The sequence below is a fragment of the Phoxinus phoxinus genome, assembly GCF_949152265.1.
Source record: "Phoxinus phoxinus genome assembly, chromosome: 21".
NCBI classification, from domain to species: domain Eukaryota; kingdom Metazoa; phylum Chordata; class Actinopteri; order Cypriniformes; family Leuciscidae; genus Phoxinus; species Phoxinus phoxinus.
Genome location: NC_136896.1, coordinates 6,320,767 through 6,343,735, shown reverse-complemented (window position 1 = coordinate 6,343,735; position 22,969 = coordinate 6,320,767). Strand labels below are relative to the sequence as shown.

Sequence of the window (22,969 nt, the reverse complement as noted above, 5' to 3'; positions counted from 1 at the left end):
ACCCATATTGTCATACTTTACTTCTGAACTGGTTTCTCAGCTGGATTTTATATTGGGCGTCAAGTGGCGACCCAGCACATTACCAAATTTGTTTATCGTACTGTGTTATTTATGGTGTGTGTGCAGAATGATGGTGTTCGGGGTTCTGACTCTGATACTGAGCTGGGCGTCTCTGGGAGCGGATGTGGCCACTGCAGTGGTGAGTATCAGCCAACAAGCCTGTTGTACAATCAGTGATTCGGTTTCAGGTCATTTTCTGAGATATGGAGAATTCAAGACAAACACATTATCAGCATTTCCATCCTGAACACCGCATGTCATATCATAGTGTGTATGTGACGTTATTTGGTTTTGTTATGCACTTGAGGCGGGTCACTGTGAGTCCATCGCTATCAAAAGCTTGTTTATGTGGCAAAGCATGACAAATACTAGTCAACTGCTGTCTGCTTGCCTGAAGGAGGTGATAAACTTCCATTTTATTGCGTTTGATGTGGGTGTGTGTGCTATCAAAATCACTGTGGTTTATGTGTTTATTGGGAAAAGAGTAAAATGTGGCAGATTTCGTTAAACCACATCAATGAAGGAGTGGGAAATAAAAGAAAGTGCAAGGAATGTAAAACCACTGTTGGATTTCTCTTATTTTACGATTCCCACATGATCTCTGACATTTTCCAGTTTAGTAAAACCAAACCTTATTACCTTTTCTCAGTGTTGTACACTGATAGTGGGGGAGGAATCTGCTGTTTTGTCCTTTTGGGTATGAAAATAAATAAAATTTATCTTCAGAGATCTTCAAAGGTATTGTCCAAATATCTTTTTTTTTTGCAACGCTTAATATGATGGCGTGCATATTAAGTAGAAATGGAGGAATGTAGGCCCACCTTCAGTTAAAAAGACCCTGTGACTGTTTTGATTCAGACATTACTTCCAAAACAACACTTTTTTGACAGGCTAGAAGAGTTTAGTACATTGCAAATCAAATTGATTGCATAAAAACTGGGCTGATCATTTCTTTTTTTTACCTTATTTTAGGCTCAGAACTCTGCCAAAAGTTCCCAGCACACTACAGGGAAGATCTCATAGCTCAATGAAAACAAAGTTTTATCTTATATCATTATATCCCCTCTGTTGTCTATTTTGAACAATTTCTCTCAATCACTCATCCCCTTATTCACTCACTACTCTAACTCTAACTGGCAGGTTATGAGTGCATTTAAATGGCTACCCACAAACCAATTATATCCATCAAGAAAGCAAACCATATGGAAGAATCAATAGCATCAGTATGGAAGAGTCTGTTAGCAGAACTTGTAGCAGTGTTTGTGTGTGTGTGTTTAAAGGGAGATGTTTCTGTGTGAGAAAATACTGTTCATGTGTTATACTTGCCAATTTATTTCTAAATACACAAGTGTTTCCTGCACGGAGTTCTCCCACCTCTGAATCTAGTGTACACAGTCAGCAATATGTAGCCTGCGAACCCACAACCCAAGTTAGAATATATATGTATGTGAGTTAGCAGCCTGAATTTAATATGATACAAAGAATGGAAACTTTCCGTTGTGCTATTTTTACTGGTTATGTTCAAAAACAAACTAATATCACAAGCAAATTCTGCTTTTAACTAAAATTTGATTTATGAAAAAACTCATTGGCACACCGACTCATTGACACACCGTATGTTCTGGTTACAGATATACCGATTTATGTTTCTCTGTGTGACTAATTTAGTTTATACACCCAGGTTGCAAATATTTCCCCCATCAGCTCATTAAGAGAGAGATGTTGATGTACCAGCTCTTCAGCATCAGTGGACACGCTCAGAACGCTGTTATGAACTCATCGTTCCTGCAGGCGTTAGACAGACACACAGGGCTTTGATCCTGTCTTCACGGCTAATGAATTAATGCATAACACAAGGTATTGAGCCTTAGGAGTTCAACAAGATGTGGACTTGACTTTAAACTTCCTTGCTCTGAGACAGCATGAGGGGAATGTTTTAAAGTTGATGGATGTGTATTACTGAAGACAAATAAAGGCTCCTAATGAGTCACCATGTGATAAAGGCCTAGATTTCTTTGCACCTGAGGAATTTCAAATAGAGAAGGCAGTAGCATCATTGACGTGGACTTCTGAATATAAAACTTTTTTTTTCTTTTCTTTTTTTCTGTGCTGTCATTGTTTCTTAATTTGAGTCTTTTTGTTGCCTTGTCAGAGAAATCTCTCTTGGTAGAATGGAACAATTATGTCATCACTGAATGCAAATGTATTGTTGACAGAAATATATCTTCTTTCTCTGCCTGAGGATGTGCAGATAGAGAGCGTGATGTTTCTGCATGACTGTTTTTTCCTTCGACAGACATTTTAGCATTGCATCTGCACTGCATCTCCACTTCCTGTTGCCTATACAGTATGTGTGAAGTCTGTGATACGACTTGTGTCGTACATTCACTCCTGTCTGACAGATATCTGGGGTTTTTTTGGACCTGAGTTTATTCTACAAGTCTACAGAATATGAGTGTGTTTTTACTTGTGTGTACTTCCTGTCTGTGTCGATTTATGGCCCTTCACCCATTGCACCAAACATCCTGCAGTAACTATATAAGCAATTTTAACAATATACTATATTTATTGGACATGTATATATATATATACACTACTGTTGAAAGGTTGACATTTTTTAAAGAAATGAATACATTTATTCAGCATTGATGCATTAAATTGATCAAAAGTGAAAGTAAAGACTTTTACATTGTAAATTGTACAATGTACTTTTGAACTTTATTAAAAAAAAATCAAGCAGCACAATTGTTCAAATGTGACGATAATAAGAAATGTTTCTTGATTTTAGATTGTTTTCTGAAGGATCATGTGAGACTGAAGACAGTTGTAATGACGCTGAAAATTCAGCTTAACCTTCAAAGGAATTAAACTTTTTTTGATTTGTAATAAGATTTAAAAATATTACTTTTTTTACTGTATTTTTGATCAATTAAATGCAGCATTGGTGAGCATACAGTAAGTCACTTCTTTAAAAAAAAAAAACATTTAAAAATCGAATCGACCCCAAACGTTTTTTAACGGTGTAGTGTATCTTTAAATTCATTGCAGCTTTTTTTCTTTTATATGTGTGTGTTACGGTCTAGGGCACAAGTGATTTCTGTGTTGCACCAGACAAATTTCTAATGAACCAAACAAAAGACATAATCAGCTCAGGTGAGTGTATCTCTCATTCTAAATATATTTTTGTTTGAAAAAATACAGACATGACATACACACGGACACACAGTCATGGCTGGTTCATTTAATCTCTTTTTATGAATGGGGATTATGATTCTTCAGTAAACACATTTGCATGAAATGGCATTTTTACACTATCAAGTGCTTAAATAGTTTAAAGGGTTAATCTGAGCGACCTTTAATCCTGCTCCGTAATCACTGTGACTGAATACATCTGTAAAATGGCCATTCCTGTGATTATGTAACTTTAAATCCTGTTCTCAGCCATAATATGTTTCTGCACTACCAGACAGACAGAAGCTCCCTCAGGTGCTCGAGGACGGAGCATCCCAGAGGAAAAATGCGTTCCTCAGAGGCTGCTTTTTCATAGCTCGCAAGACTTAGAGTAGATCACCTCAAAATGAATATAAACGCCCCAGCCTGAATGGTTAAAAATGGCTTCTAGACATCTGTCTATTATAGTGGATGTCATGCATCAGAAGGTGCATTTAATCTTATGATAACCAGAAGAAAATTCAGTATGTCATGCTGTTCGTAATGCCCTCTTTCTTCTTTTCTAGATATTGTGCATTATTACCTGTACTGCAGCCAGACTCTCCCCAACCCGTTCCAGCAGGTACTATGGTTAATTTAACTTTTTATGGTCTTTAATTCCTCACTAAAAATGATCCCTTGTACCGATGCGAATCAAAATGAATCTATTGATGCCATTTTAATTCTCATTTTACTGAACAATACTGATTTCCTTGTGAATCTTTTGCTACTTTACAGAAATCCAGATTTTTTAAATCAAAGTAATATTAGTATTAGATTATATTAGTGAGTGAGTCGTTACACCACCTAAAACCGATAACTAATATTTTCAAAACTTAATTGTCTCTTAATGTCTGATTCATTAAAAAGAATACACTTGTATACACTGGATGAAATGCAATAGAAAGACTTGCATGTATTATCTTTTGTATTCTTTCTCATCATTACAAATCATAATTCATATTTTTCATGGCAATAGGAACTTAAATGAAACCTCATAAGTGACCAATTTTGGAAAAGGCATAAAAATACATGGCAAACACAAGTGTTTGGTAAAGTAATAATTTTTAAATTAGATTTAAACTATTTTTATCAATACCTTTCTATATTGAATGAATTATGATTACCGGTGCATTTATAATAAACATTTCTCTCGCTTTATCCACCATCTTAGATGGTTTCTTACTCTGCCCATCACAATGCATTATGGGATTGTCTTCTCTGCAAAGGATAATTGTCATGCTTCCTTAACATTTGCCCTTGTTTGCTCACTGTTACATCTCGTAACCGTGTTCTCATTGAAAGTGTGCATGTGACGCCTAAAATGCTCTCTACAGTATTCAGGTTTTGAAACATCCAATAGGAATCAGTTCTCGATTCCAAACTGCAACTGACTTATCGATCTCCCTCTTCTCGTCCTTTCCCCTTTCTCCCTCAGTTCTGCTGTCTCTCAGCATCTCTCAGGGTTTTTAGGTCAGGCAGTAAAAGGCCAGTGTCCTACATCTGAGCTTGCTGCAGTTCAGCTTGACTTGCTTTAACAGAGTAACTGTAGATCTCCCTCTCAGATCAATAGAGTTGTCACAGAGAAAAGGAAAGGAAATATGTTCATAACACGAGCTCAGTTGCATGACATGTATTGACACAGAGAAATATCAGTCTGTAGAGCATCATCAGCACTTAATGTATGACAATGTTCCTGTAATGAGATGAATATGTATTTTTAATCTTATTCAATCAATCTCTTTGTGTTCTGTTCTTGGTCTCATCTTTGTTTAATATCTACTGGTCTTTATTCAGACTCACACAGTCTCTCGTTCTGTCACTTTTTTTTTTGTTTAATAGTTCTTCTGTTTCAATATCCGTTCCTTGCCTATCTTGTCTTCTCTTGTCATGTGTGGTCTGGAATGGAGATACATTTTCACAGTGAATTGATTTAATCAATTTCTCATCAAGACAACAGTGTGAAAATGGTACAAATAAAGTAGATTTATTTAATCCGGTTGTAGATGTGTTTATCTGATGTTCCACCTGCTGGTGAATCTTGTGAACAAAAGCCTGGGTCATATTTCATCACAAAATCATTTTTCCATGCATTATTTTCATCCCAAAAAACCCTCATTATTATTAAACAAAATTATCATCCCTAGAATATACTAATTAAATCATCATCTTCAGACACGATGCTTAATTTAATTATTTTTGTTTGTATTATTGTATATTTTTTAAGTTTTATCTGATTTAGTTTGACCTAACCATATTTTCTATATATATATATATATATATATATATATATATATATATATATATATATATATATATATATATATATATATATATATATATATATATATATATATATATATATATATATATATATTCTAATTTATATAGATTTGAGAGCTGTCAGTAGTGAGACTGTCTATCTGTGGATGGTGCAGTTTCTTACTCTGCTGGTAGGGAGTGGAACTGCACATCAGAACCGAACCGATCCTGTGATGTGTGAACTGTTGATGTTGAGTTTGTTAACTTAGCCCTTAAACAAAACAAACTGATCCTGAATTAGTTTGTTTTGCAGTCGCTGACTGTCTTCCAGAGATCGCTGACCACCATGCAGATCCAGATCCAGGGTCTCCTGCAGTTTGCAGTGCCTCTGTTCCCCACAGCTGAGGTGAGTGTGCCTGAGGACATACAGACTGTGCTATTACATTTACATTTATGCATTTGGCAGTTTTACCCAAAATAGCTTGCATTGTATACATTACATAGTCTACAATTAATTCAAACAAAATAATATTTATGAGTAAATTAAATAACAACAAATATATGTCCACACACACACAGACACACAGACACAGACACAGACACACACACACACACACACACACACACACACACACACACACACACACACACACACACACACTTTTCAAACTAACTAAAATTCTTCATTTTAATATTAATAATTAATTTATATATATATATATATATATATATATATATATATATATATATATATATATATATATATATATATATATATATCCATCTAAGATTATGCTTTTTCATTTCTTGGTGAATTTTTTATTTTATTTTTGTCATAGCTATTGTGTGTGGTTCTTTTCAGAGGGATTTATTGAGCATTCAGCATCTATTGAATAATTCAGAGGCCAGTTTACATCAGCTCACTGCTCTTCTAGACTGCAGAGGACTCAATAAGGTAGCGAGCACTCGTACACATCCCACCTGCTTCTGTCTAATGCGATGCTGCGCGATTAATGAGACTTCCACAATTAGTCAAATGGATCTAATCTCTCGTGGCATGTGTGTGTTTGCAGGACTACCTGGACGCGCTGATGGGTGTGTGTTATGATGGTGTGGAGGGGTTACTGTATCTCTGTCTGTTCTCTCTGCTGGCGGCCTGTGCCTTCTCCGTCATGCTGTGCGCCATACCGAGAGCGTGGCGACAGATCGCCAACAGGTACAGCATACATCATGATGCATTCACACACATTTGACTACAGTGCACTTAAAGGGATTGTTCACCCAAAAATGAGCATTTTTGTCATTTACTCACTCTCAAGTTGTTCCAAACCTGTATGAGTTTCTTACTTCTGCTACTTTATACACAAAAGAAGATGTTTTGAAGAATGTCGGTAACCAAACAGTTGAAATGGGCCCTATACAATTTTTTTTTTCTTCATATTATGGAATTTAATGGGGCATTGGGCCTGTTTGGTTGCCCATGTTCTTCAGGATATCTTCATTTGTATTCACCAGAAGGAATAAATTCATTAAAGTTTGGAACAACATGAGGGTGAGTAAATGATGACAGAATTAACATTTTTGGGTGAACTATCCCTTTAACTCTAATAAAACATCCATAAACTAGCCAGTTAAGTTCTTTGAGAATCAGTTGAAAGTTACAGGCAGGTCTGTTAGCATGAAGAAATATCTCCAGAAGCAGGATTAAATGTATCAAATATTCAAATAAAAGTTTGAATGTTAGTGTATGGCATACAATGCTTCTCTTTCTCTCTCCACAGAGATAGAGATTACGATGACATCGATGACGGGGACCCATTTAACCCTCAGAGTCGACGAATAATGTCCCACCATTCACACCAGGGCAACATGCACAGCTTCTGCAGCTACAGTAGCAGCATGGGCAGCCAGACCAGCCTGCACCCTCCAACACAGGCCGTGTCCAACGCACCCCTGTCAGAATATATGTAAGAGTCGCCCTTTAAACATGATTGATTCTTTTTCATATTCTCTGATTTCCGGTTTTCAGATGGATGCGTCTGAATATTGTGTGACAGCTTAATTCAATAACTTTTCCATGTAATAAAGGGGAGATGTTTGATAGTTTTTTTCCTTTCTTAAAGGAATATTAGATGAAGTTCACTGTATTACTTTAAAAATACTTATTTCCGTTCTCCCTCCTCAGTCTGACTTGAACTCTCCCCATCGTTTTCTCTTTTCATTCATCACTGTCTTGTTTTGTCAGGAACCAGTCTGCGCTGTTTGGCGGGAACCCACGCTATGAGAACGTGCCTCTGATCGGGAGGGGATCTCCTCCTCCTTCGGTGCGTTGGGCTCCAGAGGTCCAGTCCTTCTCATGACCACACATACACTCATGTTTACACAATAGCAATAATTTACACTAAAGATTTAACTTTTTTTTTTTTTTTTTCAAAACAAGCACACAATATTTTAAAGTCTACATGAAATCCAAATTGACCATCTGTACACTACTGCTCAAAAGTTATGGGTCAGATTTTTCAAGAGTAATTTTCACACATGAATTGGCACCTCTGAGTCCAGAGCTTAAATTATTTGAAAGTCTTTGGGACGTGCTGGAGGAGACTTTACAGAGTGCTGGACTCATGCATTGTCAATACAAGATCTTTACCATAAATGTGTGCACGACTTGATGGAAATAACATCACAACATTTATTTCCATCAAGAGGTGCATCAACTTAAAAACACAAAAAAATTAGTTGAACAGAAGTGTAATTGCTTAGTACTAAAGGCTGATTTATACTTCTGCGTCGGACCTACGCCGGAGCCACTACGCTGTAGGCAACGCGTTGGTTTTCGTTTATACTTCTGCGTCGTTGTCCGCGTTGACGCGCAATTACACATGCAGAGGGAGCGTGTGAAACCCGAGGGAGGGGTTCTATCAGACCAATCACAGCACTTGCGTCCGCGTAGAATTGACGCGTTGTTACATTTTTGGAGAGGTGCACGTCAGGGTACGCCGGAGGGTACGCGCGCTACACACAGCCTACGGCGTAGCTACGGCGTCAGTTCGACGCAGAAGTATAAATCAGCCTTAATTCCTGATGTTCTTGTTCACAATTAATCTGTGCTCATCATAACAAAAATTAGACCACACACATTAAGATTGGGCTGAAGTTTGATTTCATGTGGACTTTAAACTTTTACAATGATTATTTCTATTCTTAATATTCTATTTGCTCTTTAGTGGTTTTGTACTGTCTTCTGCTAATAGCTTATTTTACGTTTTTTCTTTGTTTGTTTGTATGTTTCTCTGTTTGTATGTTTCTGTTCTTTTTCTTATTTTAACAAAAAAAAAACTACAACAACAAAAAAACTATTCTTTTTGGAGCTTTACTCTCAGCCATATATAAACCGCGTAAGTTGCTGTATGATTGCAGTATTATTGTCCCAGTCCCTCTGTTCTCTGATCCTCCCCCCAATTTTTCTGTTATTTCATCCCTTGTTTTTATAATAAATTTTGTTTGGGTGATTTTTCCCTTTTTCACTCCTGGCATGGATCCTCAATTCCTCATAGACACACCCATATGGACACACCCACACATGTTGAATGTTAGACACAGATTAGTTGTATAGCGCACGCCCCCTATTGGTAGGAGGTCAGAATGTATTTGCAAGAGCATTTTTTTTCTGTAATTCTATGTCTAATTGTAGTGTTGTCTGGTCACTAGCATGCCTTTTAGGACCCTTTTGTTGCCTGAAAACTTTATACAGGTTTATAACGACATGAGGATGAGTAAACTATGATAGAATTACAGTCTTTTGGATATTAACTAGCTAAAAAAAACCTGCTTTGCCATCATGAGTAATCTTATGGAAGCTTGTTTCGTCCAGGGAATATAAAAGGTAATTGTGACTTTTTAGCTCACAATTCAGACTTTTTTCTTGCAATTGTGAGTTTATATCTCGTAATTCTCTATATTGTGACATAAGTCAGTAGGCTTTTGTGGCTGTTCAAACGCATTCGACCACATGAACGTTTACACTATGAAAGCAATCAGTTTTCGTGAGATCACGAAAATCAGTTTCCAGAATTGGGAGATATAAAAGTCGAATTGCGGGATATAAACTCACAATTGTGAGTTAAGTCCAATTTTGAAGAGACTAAAAATCTGACATCTTTATTGCAACTATGAGTTTTTATCTTGCAGTTCTGACTTTATAACTTTTATTTGCAAGTTTATATCAGAATTGCGAGAAGAAAAGTTAGAATTGTGAAAAGGCGTAATGACCTTTTTGTAAAAAAAAAGTATTATTTGGTGGAAACAAGCTACCATAGTAAACACTTTGTCCACAACAAACAGAAAAAGTGTAGTTCATTTTCATTTCACTCTGGAAAAATAGTCATTGTTTTCTTTAATTATTCATCTAGATAGTGTGAGTTTGTGACTCCTGTGTTGCTGTTCTCCCCAGTACTCTCCAACCATGAGAGCCACCTACCTCTCCATGACCGAAGACCAGATCAGACACTTTGGGGAGGATTTCCGAGCGTAGAACTGATCCGTTTTCTTCGGCCGTGCACACGTTTTGTCTGGTGTGATTCTTTTACACGCCGGAAATATGGACACATGGAAAACACTCACGCCAGCATGTGTGCGCATCTTTATTTGTGTTACAGGACCACTGTCTGAGAGGAGAACATGATATTAGTAGCACTCTGTGTGTGTCCATATGGATGCGTGCATGTATGTATGTATGTATGTGTGTGTGTGTGTGTTTGTCGATTATTCTGATGGTGCAATGCATCTCTTCCCTCACTACTGACATATCTCTCTAATAATCTTTTATTTGTATGTTTACATTATATTTTTCATCAAATAGACTGTTGGTCTTCCCTATTGCCTTTCAAGTGCAGAAACTGTTCAGTGTGGGTTACAAAAACTATTTTGGACTCACTTTATATTAAGTGTCTTTAACTACTATGTACTAACATGAAATTGATTCATTTGATGCAATGCACTTATTGTGTAGATACATTTTTTGCATTGTATTTATTTAAATATCTGCATGAAATTGCATCTGTTCGTTAATTTCTGTAATTACATCTATTACACTGTTTAACATTCATTTGTTTAAATATTTATTAATATTTAAATATTAATGAGTTAATCCTAACTATACCACGAAACCTGTCCCAATACTTATCCGTATCCCACCTCGGTAGCAGCAAAAGTGTTTTGCAATACAACATGAGCACAATAAGTACATGGTACCTAACAATCACTGTTATTTTAGTATTATTTACCATTCAGGTTACACTTTATTTTAAGGTGTCCTTGTTACGGTGTAATTATACGATTTAGTACTGAGTAATATTAATTAGGTACATGTACTTAATATATAATTAGGTTTAGGGTTAGTTGCTTGTAACTATGCTTAAATTACTGTTAGTAACTACATGTAAAATGTGTAACAGGGACACTGTAAAATAAATGTTACTGTTATACGGTAGGCTACTATTCATTTATATATTAGTATACTGATATTTATATACTATTATTTTACTTGTAATTTTGGTTAACTAACAAGACTGTTAAAAAAATAAACTCATATAAAAAAATAAAAAATATATTATTATAATATATAGAACATAGAAGTTAAAGACACTTAATATTAAGTAGGACCATTTTTTTTTTGGGACCAGAGTACATAACCTTCTAAAGGTAACCCATTTGTCATATTAAAGGTTGTACATATAAGTGTGGACACTGGTTGAAATATCAATATTCTGTCCATTGGACATATAGTCCTACATAGTGTACAGCATTGCTAATGTCAACATAGTAGGTTTGCTAGGTACTTTTCTAAGCAATTGTTGCTCATGAAAGGTTGTCTTACGTTTTTTAGCTACTGTGCAGTGTGAACTTCATGAACATGTCATCACTTTTTATGATGGCTAACTGTACATATACTAATGCCTTTTATCTTATATGAAGTGAATATTTTTGTTTTCTAAACGTCTTATGTGCCAAGAATGGAAGCATGTTTTGTGCCTCTAAAGCCTTTGTTTTCATTCCCTTCAGTGCTTTATTCAGTGAGTTCCCACTGTGTATGTGACAAAGAGGGGGAAACAAGCTTTTCTATTTGTTTTATGCATGTAGAGGCATTTAAAGCACAACATGATCACTCTGGGTTTGTAGTGTCCAAACACTTGTCTCTTTGTACCACAAAGGATGTTTCTAACATCAAGAGAGACTTTCACCTCATTTCCAGCAAGCACAAATGAGGTCATTTTACCTGGAACTTAAAACTCAAGACCTTCTTTTCATACTAAGTGTAGAAAGCACACTGAGCCAACTTTCTCCCATGCTGCAATGCATATGCTTTGAATTAACCTGTTGACCAGCTGTAAATAACCTGTATGGTAACAGATGTTGTGAGATTATTTGTATTTCTTTGCTCCATTCTTGTGTGCCATTCTCAGTATATTGTTTGATAAAATCAGCTACGTGGACATGCTTGAACAGCGTGTCCTTGTTTGAGATTGATGGTGGCTTCCGTCTGGTTTATTGCATATATAGTGTTTTTAATACAACTGATTTTAATACTTGGGGTGCATGAATGACACTTGCAGACAGTAAGGTGGTGCTTGATTTCTGTCTAACTTAGAGGACAGAAACATGGATATAATAAAACCATTTTGAACTGAATTGAGACATTTGAGTCAACACTTTTATTTTGGAATGTATATAACATTTATATACAAGCATGGCTTGGCAAGTAGCAGGGCAGGTTTTCAAACTAAATTGGGAGCACGTTACTATTTTTGGCTTTTGCAAATGTAAACTTCAAAACAATTATGAAACAAACATTTTTTTTTTATGATATTGCACAAGAGTCAAACTATTTTACAAGTGTTAATACATGTTATTAGCCTACATGACACTTGACCCGACATGACGTTTATAATAATGATGATTATAATAGGCTTGTCCTGTGAAGGTCAACTTTATGGTAAGATACTGTTTTATAGCTAGGTTATAGCCTATTATATATTTGTTGCATGTATGAATATTTGCCATATTTGTACAATATTTGCCATATGTGTACATTGTGTATAATATATACACATATTTGTGTGCTTTTACGATTTCAGCCATGGTATTGCGAACATATGATTATGGTAAAAGTTTGGAGGCCACAAACTAGAGAAAACAAACATTTGTAATTGGACTAAAGGCAGCTGAGATTTAGCCACAAGTATGCCTTGCTTAAAACTAAATGTATGATAAAACTGTTTATTTAACCCCTCTTAAAAAAAAGTTTTAATGGTGCTTTTCTCATTGAATCCAATAAGTGTTGTTACATGGCGCTCTCTATTGGCCCTGTTGTCGAACTTCAGTAGAAGAGCAGAAAGAGGTAAAACAGTCAACAACACAATGTTCATCTCATATGCGAGTGAAACATTATAAAATAACGCATCTACGTGTACAATTCTAAGTAGCATTAATTGCTATTAGTATTTAGTACCATTGATATTAGCATTATTAAAGAGAGTAAAAGTATGCATGCAAGCGTGACGTCACTTGCGCCACCGCTGCTAGGTTACGGTAAACTACAGACCAGTGAACCACTAAAACCATCGAAACCCAGAAAGCGTCACAAAATCAGGTAATATTAAATCTATGTCTTATTTTGAAAGTGTTTAACTTTAAAATGGTGCCTGTCATAGATTAATGCGTGTAATGTTCAGGAAGTCTTTCCAAAACTTTTGACAGAGCTTTAGACCTTGATATGATGTGCTGATGTTTGGTTGGACTTCGCTAACAGTAACAGTAACTCAGCTGACAGGAGACGTTCTCAGAACTATGGCTAACATTCTCTGGCAAGGTTTTCTCAAAGTTATGAACTATAGTTCTTCTAGCAACGTTAATGGAACGTTCGTTTAAAGTTGTCAGTAACGTCATCAAAACATTAGTAGGCTACAAAAATGTTATTAAATAATTCATGGAACGTTTTTCTGAAGCATAGTTGGACGTTCGATTAATGTTATTTTAAACGTCACATAAGATACATTTAAAAGTAACGTTCCCATGATATTTGCAAAATTATAAAATAGAGAAAACATTCCCAAGAAAAAAAAATGTTTTAACCATTTTCAGAAATGTATTGTGTTTTTGTAACTTAGCAAAACGTTACTACAACTACAACAAATGAAAGAAAGGGAGGTCTGTGCTCCTATCATAAATTATGCTGATCAGATTTGATTCATTTTTTTTGTCTAATTTAGTAAGCAGATAATCTTAGGTGACCATCTTAGTATTATAATCTAAAATACTTCACTGTAAAACATTTGTGTTTTCATCATTACAAAAAAAAAAAAAAAAAAACATGTTTTCAGAGTTTCATCTTGATTTTCTCATCAGTAAAGGGGTGTGACAAATAATTCCTCCAAAACTATTTTAATTCAAAAGTCTTAAATATTTATGTATAATAATTATTGAACCATTCATGGCTACATTAATTGAGAAAATATATGGCACAATTGTATTTTTTTATTTATTATTAATCACCAACTTTTGTGGTTTTGTTTTCAGTAAGTGGGTGTGACATACTATAATTTCTCTAAAACTATTTCAATTAATTGAGGAACTGTAAGGCATATTAGTATTTTTGTTATTATTAATTTGTCACCCCACCACAGGACCATTGACAATTAACTAGTGAAAACAAAACATTTACCCTATAATTTTAATCTACAACCTGTTCAAATGTATACAAATGCGCATTTGTTCATGAAAATCTTGAAACTTTTCTTACCTTTAGCTAAGATGGAGATTGTGTACGTGTACACAAAAAAGCGCAGTGAGTTTGGCCGCCAGTGTAACTTTTCAGACCGTCCGGCTGAGCTGCACGTGGACATTCTGCCTGACCCTTCCCTCGCTGCAAACTTCACCGTGAGAGATCCATGCAATGTCACCATGCAGTGCGCTGAGGAAATGTCAGAGCATGAGGTGAGACCAGCGTTTAACAGCAACAAATCCCACGAACACAAACATTCATGATGCTGTTTTCTTTTGTAAACAACTCTACATTCATAAAATGTAATATTAGAGTTGCAATATTTTCATATAGAAATTAGTTTCAATCATAGTCTGAATTAACATAAAATTATTGTCCTGTTCAGGTGAACACAGAGCGCTTTGAATCAGAGTCGCGAGGAATAAACCATGTGGAAGGAGGATGGCCAAAAGATCTCAATCCAGAGGACATGGAGGCGACCATCCGCTACAGGAAGAAAGTGGAGAAGGATGAACACTATCAGAACACGATTATGCAGATTGCTGGTGTGAGTGCCTTAAATTAACCATGAAGTATTATATTTGAGATGAGAAATGATGTGCTGGGCTTATATGTAAACCTATATTGTGAGCTTCCTCTCAGAAGAAGACACGTTTTTGACTTTCACTTTTGCCCATTGCAGCTCATGGAACACTGTAGCAAGCAGAACAACGCCACGGACATCTACCAGGACTTTTTTGATGATGAGGTTGAGGAAGAGGTGGTGGAGGAATCCGAGGAAGAGCCATCAGCGAAGACAATCAATGTCTTCAGGTGAGCACACACACCTGTAGTGATAAGAGCAATATCAGCCAGGTCACTTGCACAAGTTTTGAGAATTAATAAAAAAAAAAAATTGGCCTTTTTGGGTAAATATTGTGCTCATTTAAACATTTATATATACCGGTAAATAGAAATGTTTCTTAAAGGGATAGTTCACCCAAAAATTTTAATTCTGTCATTAATTACTCACTCTCGTATCATGTCGTTCATCTTTCGTTCATCTTTGGAACACAAATTAATATCTTTTTGATTAAATCTGAGAGTTTTCTGTCCTTCCATTGACAGCTACGCAACTACGACTTTGATGCTTCAAAAAGTTCATAAAGAGATCTTAAAAATAATCCATATGAATTGAGCCGTTTAGTCCACATTTTCTGAAGAGACACGATCGCTTTATATGATTATATGATGCTGGACTTATTAAAGTAATGCTTTTTTTCAGAACCTGGATTTTAATAGCCTGTTTAGCCTCTTGACTGAAAACAACATATATCTACCACAATTAACACATAAAGACCAGAAAGCAAATCTATACTGACCACACAAAATATACTCAATGCAGATTGGGTACACAAATACACATATAGGCAATCATCTTTCCAAAAATGTTGAGGCAGTTATGCATACTCTTCATTGAGAAGGATGCATAGTAACATGCAGTACTGTCCTTGTGCCACACACACACACACACACACACACACACACACACACACACACACACACACACACACACACACACACACACACACACACACACACACACACACACACACACACACACACACACACACACACACCACTGTTCAACTGTACACAACTTAAAAGACTTGAGTCATATAGTACTGAATAATTTGGGTATCTGCATTTTTCTAGAGACCCAAATGAAGTGAAGCGCACAGCCACGAGTTTATCCTGGCACCCCGACGGTAACCATAAACTTGCTGTCGCCTACTCTTCCCTGGAGTTTCAGAAAGCTCCCAATGACATGAGCTTCGACTCCTACATATGGGACATTGGTATGCCATAAAAAAACAGCATTTTTCTGTGATATAAATGAGTCTCCACACTTAGAAAGGACAAACAATATTGAATAAAATAAAATATTTTCACCTTCAGAAAATCACAATAAACCTGAGATGACCCTGAAACCTGTATGTCCACTTGTTTGTCTGGAGTACAACCCAAAAGATTCACACATTCTCGTTGGGGGAAGCTACAATGGACAAATTGGTAGGTTTTAGCGCCTGAGCATCTCTTTAAAATTCACAATTAATCATTTTCTATTCCAGCTAACCAACCCCTTATGACCATATGAGCTCTTCCAGTGGCTTAATTAGATTGGCCTCAGTCGCTCTGGGCATTTTTAGTCCTCAATAAATTATGGTTAATGGAAAAAAAGTACCTTTGACCTTGTCTGAATAGTGTTTGATGGACGTGTCTCTTTTGTTAAGTCTAATGGCTGAACTAATTGCCTTTGGCATTGACTGCATAGTTGAAACTAGTATGCACGTCGGAATGGCTTCTGCAGATGTCATTGTGTAACTTTACACAAATGTCCTTGTTTGTTTTTGTAAAATTATGCATGACCACCGTGTTGTTTCCCCCGTTACCAGCGTACTGGGACACACGCAAAGGCAGCCAGCCAGTAGAGATGTCCACCATCGAACACAGCCATAGAGATCCTGTCTATAAAGTCATCTGGCTGCAGTCGAAGACAGGCATGGACATCTTCTCAGCTTCTACAGATGGTCAGGTCTGTGTGCAATGACACATAAGTCAAAAAATTAAGAAATAAACCACACAATATGTCATTGAGACTTGATATACTCATGCATCTGACACCAGGTGCTGTGGTGGGACATTCGTAAGCTGAGTGAGCCCACTGAGAGACTCGTGCTGGACCCCAGTAAGAAGTGGAACCTTGATAATGCCCTTGGTGCAATCTCACTGGAGTTTGAGACCACTATGGTAAGACCAGTTCTTATTTTTTTGGCCCAGTGCAAAAAGAAACCTTGTGGAAACAGATGTTGTTAAACATCCTTTGTTTTTGATTACACAAGCCTACTAAGTTCATGGTGGGCACAGAGCAGGGTCTTGTGGTTTCGTGCAATCGCAAAGCAAAAACCCCAGCTGAGAAGATTGTGTGCACATACAGCGGACACCATGGTCCCATTTACGCCCTGCAGAGGAACCCGTTTTTTCCTAAGAACTTCCTGACCGTGGCTGACTGGACCGCGCGCATCTGGTCAGAGGATATCAAGGAGTCCTCCATTATGTGGACCAAGTAACTTATGTTTAGTTGTTCAAATACAGCATTACAAAAGTAATTCTCTGTTCAATTTTGCGGAAAATATCAGTTTTATGCACTACCAGTCAAAAGTTTGGGGTCAGTAAGATATATATTTTTTAAGAAGTTAATGTTTCTCTTTAGCAACAACACATTAAATTGATCAAAAGCAACAGTAAATAGTCTCACATTGTTCCAGAAGAGTTCCATTTGAAATGAATACTGTTCTTTTGACCTTTACTGTATATTCGGCAAATAATTCTGAAAAAAAAAAATATATATATAATATCACAGTTTCCACAAAAAAATTAAGCAGCAGCACAACTGTTTTCAACATTGAGAATAATAAGAAATGTTTCTTGAGAATCAAATCAGCATTTTAGAGTAATTTCTGAAGGATCATGTGACTAAAGACTGGAATAATTCAGCTTTGACAACAAAGGAATTAAAAAAATATTTGTTTAATTAAATTTGTTAAGTTATTTTAAATTGTAATATTTCTTCACTATATGATTGTTTTTCATTTTTGTTTGTTTTTTATATCCTGCTGTTTTTACTGTATTTTTTAGCAAATAAATGCAGCCTTGGTTGGCTTGGTTGTCAAAGATTTCTTTCAAAAGCATAAAAAAAAAAAAGTATAATCTTGCCGACCCCAAATTATTAGTGTAGATGTTTGGTAAAAACGTGCACAGGTGCCAGTATTTCTAATCTATTATTTCTCCAGGTATCACATGGCCCATCTGTTAGATGGCTGTTGGAGTCCAGTCAGACCCTCAGTCTTCTTTACTGTAAAGATGGACGGCACCCTGGACGTGTGGGACATCTTGTTTAAACAGAACGACCCCACTCTCAGCCTCAAAGTTGGTGCTTATTTCTCCTCCTTGTACTGAAACCATCTCACAGTTCAACACTTCAGCGTTATCTGTTTGAGGAAATATTCCCAATGTGTGTATGTTTTCCCTCTCTCTCTCTCTCTCAGGTTTGTGATGAAGCCCTGTACAGCATCCGGGTGCAAGATAACGGCCGTTACCTGGGCTGTGGCTCTCAGCTGGGAACCACCACACTGCTGGAGATTTCTTCAGGCCTGTGCACACTGCAGAAGAACGAGAAAGCCCTGGTCTCAGAGGTGAGACACACACACCTGAACACGTGGGGACGGTAAGATCCGGATAAGTCTCTTATGCTAACAAAGGCTGCATTAATTTGATCAAAAATACTGTAAAGTAATGTTGTAATACTGTCTATATCATAAGGTCATTTATTCAAGTGATGGCAAAGCATCATTACTCTAGTCTTCAGTGTCACATGATTCTTCAGAAATCATTCGAATATGAAGAAACATTTCTTATTATTATCAAAACAGTTGTGCTGCTTGATAAACCCATGACACATTAATTTAGATTCTTTGATGGAGAGAAAGTTCAAAAGAACAACATTTATTTGAAACAGAAGTCTTGGTAACACTTTACAATAAGGTTTTATTGAGTTGACATTAGTTAATGTAATGGATTAACCAACACAAACTAACCATGCGCAATATATTCTTACAGCATTTATTAACCTTTGTTAATGTTGATTTTTTTATTTCTATATGTATTATATTTATTATATATATTTATTGTAGAGAGTTTAAAGGTTTAAAGCTACCACTTTATTTTGCAGTGTCCTTGTTACATATGTTACATGTACTTACCATAGTAATAATAGTAAATTATGCATAATTACATGCAACTAACCCTCAACCAAATCCTACCCTAACCTTAAAGTAAGTACATGTTGTTTAATTAATATTACTCCATTCTTAAATGTATAATTACATTGCAACAATTACACCTTAAAATAAAGTGTAACCAAAATCTGTAATATAAAAAATCTAGAATGATTGCTCCTTTTTTAAATCATTTTCAATAATTATCCTAGGGGGAAGAAAAAATGGGTGTAAAAATAATTTAGTATTTACTGAACATCCATCTGTCATAGACTGGACTTGACTGGACCCCTGATTTTTGCAGATGTTTGAACGCGAGACCAAGCGGGAGAAGATTCTGGAATCTCGGCACAGAGAGATGCGTCTGAAGGAACGCAGCCGCTCCGAACAGAGCCGAGAGGACGAGACCAAAGATGCAGACGGGGAGGAGAGCACTGAGGAGCTGGTGGCCCGCGCAGAGACCGAGTTCTTCCACATGTTGGAAGCCGAGAAGACGAAAGAGAGGAATGAGGAGAAAGAAAGAGATATGGTCAAGGATGTTCTGCTTCTAACGTGTTTATGATTTTGTTGATGTTTTTGAGCGTCAGGTCTGACGTCTGAAAGCTTTAATCGAGGTTTTTAACCACACATCTGTGTGTTTTTGATGGGTTTTGTCATATGTGTGTGTTTCAGAACGGCCTGTCAAATGAAACAGCCCCCCTTTGTGGAGCTTAAACAAATTGTACCCCATGTTTGGACTGTTGCTCCAATAAGATAAGGGTCCTGAACGCTATATATAACCCTGTTAGCTGGGGTGAAAACGTGCTATTGTGAAAGACAAAGAAAGAAAAATCAATAAAGTCTACTTTGTCTGTACCCAGAATGCTTTATGCTCCCCCGTGATTGGTGAGGAGGCATTTGAGCTTGTGCGACCATCAGAAGTGTATTGCTATAGGCCCATCCACTCAAAGGCTCATGTGATTAATGGTTTTGGCCTTTTCAAGGACCTAAGTTATTTGAAAATAAAGAGGGGTTTATAATTAGGTTTGTTTTTTAGTGTCTCATGTGATCTCTATAGGAAATGAATGAGACAAAAAAGAAGTTTGTCTGGTCTCATAGCTTCTGATCGGTCTTTTCTAAGATTATTTGTTTTTCCTTCCCTGCAGGAGAAAGGCGTGTGTGAAGAGAAAGATTTCCAGGAGGAACATGAAACTAATGGTGAAGTCGCTTCCTTTACAAGAGGAGAAATCTCTCTGTAGACTGAACACATCTGAGGCTGGTTGCATCAACTGCTTAGACTAGTCTTAAAAGTTAGTCATCTATTATTTTTCTTCATACATTTTTCAAGCCAGTCATATAAAGACTGGTATCTGAAAAGTAAGACTGATTTGGCCAAACTAATTACTTGTTGGTCAGACTAGTTCTTAAGTCTTAACTTAGTGGCTAGGTTTGTGCAACTGGGTTCACGGGTCTCACACTGAAACGATGTTCATAACCCATTTACTTTTATAATGTGATGTATTTCAATGGATATTCAATGAGAAAAATATATAATTTATTTATCATGAATTGACTGGATTGTGTAAAGTGGGCGTTACATACCAGAATGGAGTCAGGTGGTCTGGATGGAGGTTTGAAAAGTTTGCATTTTGAGAAAATATGCACTGATGAATTTGTTCATGGCTTTGAAATGATATGTATTGTGAAAAGTGCTATAAACATGACGACTTGCAGGAATGTGCATTAAGAAAGTACATTTTGGTTTCATGTTTACTATAAGGAATAAATACAACTGACTGTCCTTATGTTATAGCATAAAGTGTCTAATTAAATGCATTGTGTAGGATAATAATTTTTTTTTATTTAAATATGCATGATTGTTGCAATTAGTCCAACACTTGTCAGCGTTGTTTCTGATTTTCCACTCGTGTTTTATATTCTCAAAGCAGAACCAGATTATGTTGCCTGAAATGAAAGAGCTGTGAAACTGTTATAATAACGACTTATTTTTTGTAATAAAATATATACAAATTTCCATAATTTGTGTCACCTCCTTGATTGTATCTCTTCTATTACAAACAATATTTCCAGTTCTGAAATAATAATAATAATATTTATTATTGTTATTATTAGTAGTATTAGTGTTATTAGTTTTATTTGTAAAATTTGTAATTTGTGGAGAATTAAGAAGGAAAAAAAAAAGAATGCCGGGTCATACAAACGTTCTAGGTTATGATAAAACTAAGTCTTAACAAAAGGCTGACATTTTAGAATTATAAATATAATGTAAAAAAAAAAAAAAAAACTAAAAATTAGTTAACTGTCTTGTGATTATTTCTTAAAAAAAATTAACCTTAAAGAACCTCAAATTATATAAATTATATAAACCCCAAAACAATAATGTTTGTTTACATTAACATTATATATATATATATATATATATATATATATATATATATATATATATATATATATATATATATATATATTTACACACAAAATAAAATATTTAAAATATTTGTCAAATTGAAAATGTAAGAAATGTAAGAAAAAATAAAATGTAAGAAAAAAAGGACAGTTTACAGGAATGAAGCTGCAGTTCAGGGCCTGACCCGCGGGTGTCGCTGCTGCCTCAGAGCCGGAGAATTCCTGCCCACCTGAGTGAAGCATCAGCCGCGGTGGATGACGAGCGAGTGCGCACTGCACTAACTGCTCATCTCATCTCTAGGGACATCGCAAACACAACACACACACACACACACACACACACACACACACACGCTCACTCACTCACGGGTTTAGTGTGGGTGGAGAGACACACATCCTGCTCAGACATGGACCTGACGGACTCCACGGCCCGTGTTTGACCGTTCAGTGTGTTTTATATACTCGTCGAGAGAGAAGCGCAGGTGAATTGTTAGATGAACCATGACCTCGCGGCGTCTGTTGTGCTCTCTTCACGCGACGCGCATGTTTTAGTTTACACATAACCGTCCCGCAAAACATTACGATGAAGGACACTGCAGAATCAAAGGATCAGCAGCTGACAGTAAGTCCACTGACCTATTATTTACGTTACCTGCACTTGTGTCTAGTAGAGTTTGTAAACTGTGTTCAGACTAAAATGTGTATGTAACGTTATGCATGTAAAATAGATTATCCCATGCAGAGTCTGTATTTACTATACATATTTGTGTGCGTATGTGCTTAACTGTTGTTTTATACTTTTTTTCAACCTAGAATAATGTGTATATCATGTAACGTTAGCCTACTGTACTGGCTTAGCATCATCTGCATTCTGATACACTTGTGTAGTTTTCATATGTGTGTGTGTTATGAAATATAGCTTATATTTTATGTGTATGTTTTATCATTACAGTTTTTAGACTGTATGTTATTGTATACAGTAGGCTACTGGTCAAAAGTTTGGAAACATTAACGTTAGCTTATTATTTTTAATGTTTTTGAAAGAAGTCTGTTATGCTCATCAAGGCTGCATTTATTTGATAAAAAATACAGAAAAAAAGTAATATGGTTAAATATTATTACAATTTAAAATAATGGTTTTCTTTTTTAATATACTTTAAAAATATATATATATTCATCAGCCCTTAATCCAGTCTTGGAAACAGTTGTGCTGCTTAATATGTTTTTTTGGAACCTGTGATACTTTTTGCAGGATTCATTGATGAATAAAAAGTTAAAAAGAACAGTAATTAAATGTTTACTATGACTTTTTGTCAATTTAACACATCCTTGCTGAATAAAAGTATTAATTTCTTTCAAAAAAAAGAAAGAAAAAAATACTAACCCTAAACCTTTGAATGGTAGTGTGTATATTGTTACAAAAGATTTCTAT

The 22,969-nt window shown here is 35.9% G+C and overlaps 2 protein-coding genes across 8 annotated transcripts in view; both read left to right on the top strand.

Annotated features, from left to right (window-relative positions):
- Positions 1 to 12,227, top strand: part of ttyh2 (tweety family member 2) — a 48,611-nt gene extending 36,384 nt beyond the window's left edge. The window contains exons 6-15 of one of the 4 annotated variants that reach the window (XM_079596257.1): positions 127 to 199; positions 3,144 to 3,213; positions 3,798 to 3,853; positions 5,846 to 5,938; positions 6,395 to 6,487; positions 6,606 to 6,748; positions 7,314 to 7,499; positions 7,778 to 7,856; positions 8,904 to 8,930; positions 9,986 to 12,059. In XM_079596257.1, the coding sequence (XP_079452383.1) occupies positions 127 to 199; positions 3,144 to 3,213; positions 3,798 to 3,853; positions 5,846 to 5,938; positions 6,395 to 6,487; positions 6,606 to 6,748; positions 7,314 to 7,499; positions 7,778 to 7,856; positions 8,904 to 8,930; positions 9,986 to 10,066 (901 nt within the window). In that variant the 3' untranslated portion in view covers positions 10,067 to 12,059. Of the gene's footprint in view, positions 1 to 126; positions 200 to 3,143; positions 3,214 to 3,797; positions 3,854 to 5,833; positions 5,939 to 6,394; positions 6,488 to 6,605; positions 6,749 to 7,313; positions 7,500 to 7,777; positions 7,857 to 8,903; positions 8,931 to 9,985 lie in introns of all 4 variants that reach the window. The other 3 variants (XM_079596256.1, XM_079596259.1, XM_079596258.1) reach the window with 3 other exon arrangements.
- A 250-nt stretch (positions 12,228 to 12,477) lies between these two features.
- dnai2b (dynein, axonemal, intermediate chain 2b) lies at positions 12,478 to 20,468 on the top strand. Of its 4 annotated transcripts, none has more exons than XM_079595579.1 (13): positions 12,478 to 12,526; positions 14,339 to 14,526; positions 14,700 to 14,861; positions 14,997 to 15,127; positions 16,010 to 16,152; positions 16,253 to 16,366; positions 16,750 to 16,889; positions 16,982 to 17,104; positions 17,197 to 17,381; positions 18,148 to 18,283; positions 18,403 to 18,549; positions 19,436 to 19,660; positions 20,277 to 20,468. In XM_079595579.1, the coding sequence occupies exons 1-13, from the start codon at positions 12,484 to 12,486 to the stop codon at positions 20,367 to 20,369; spliced, it is 1,830 nt and encodes a 609-aa protein (XP_079451705.1). In that variant the 5' UTR covers positions 12,478 to 12,483; the 3' UTR covers positions 20,370 to 20,468. The 4 variants fall into 4 exon arrangements, with proteins under 4 accessions (XP_079451705.1, XP_079451704.1, XP_079451706.1 ...); XM_079595578.1 differs by having other exon boundaries at positions 17,197 to 17,420; XM_079595580.1 differs by lacking the exon at positions 12,478 to 12,526 and adding an exon at positions 13,108 to 13,183 and having other exon boundaries at positions 17,197 to 17,420.
- Positions 20,469 to 22,969: the final 2,501 nt, after the last annotated feature.

Coding starts and splice junctions, on each gene's coding strand:
- dnai2b (XM_079595578.1), top strand. CDS start 12,484: ATGATGATTATAATAGGCTTGTCCTGTGAAGGTCAACTTTATG. Junction 14,862..14,996: donor CGATTATGCAGATTGCTGGT/GTGAGTGCCTTA, acceptor TGCCCATTGCAG/CTCATGGAACACTGTAGCAA. Junction 16,890..16,981: donor CAGCTTCTACAGATGGTCAG/GTCTGTGTGCAA, acceptor ATCTGACACCAG/GTGCTGTGGTGGGACATTCG.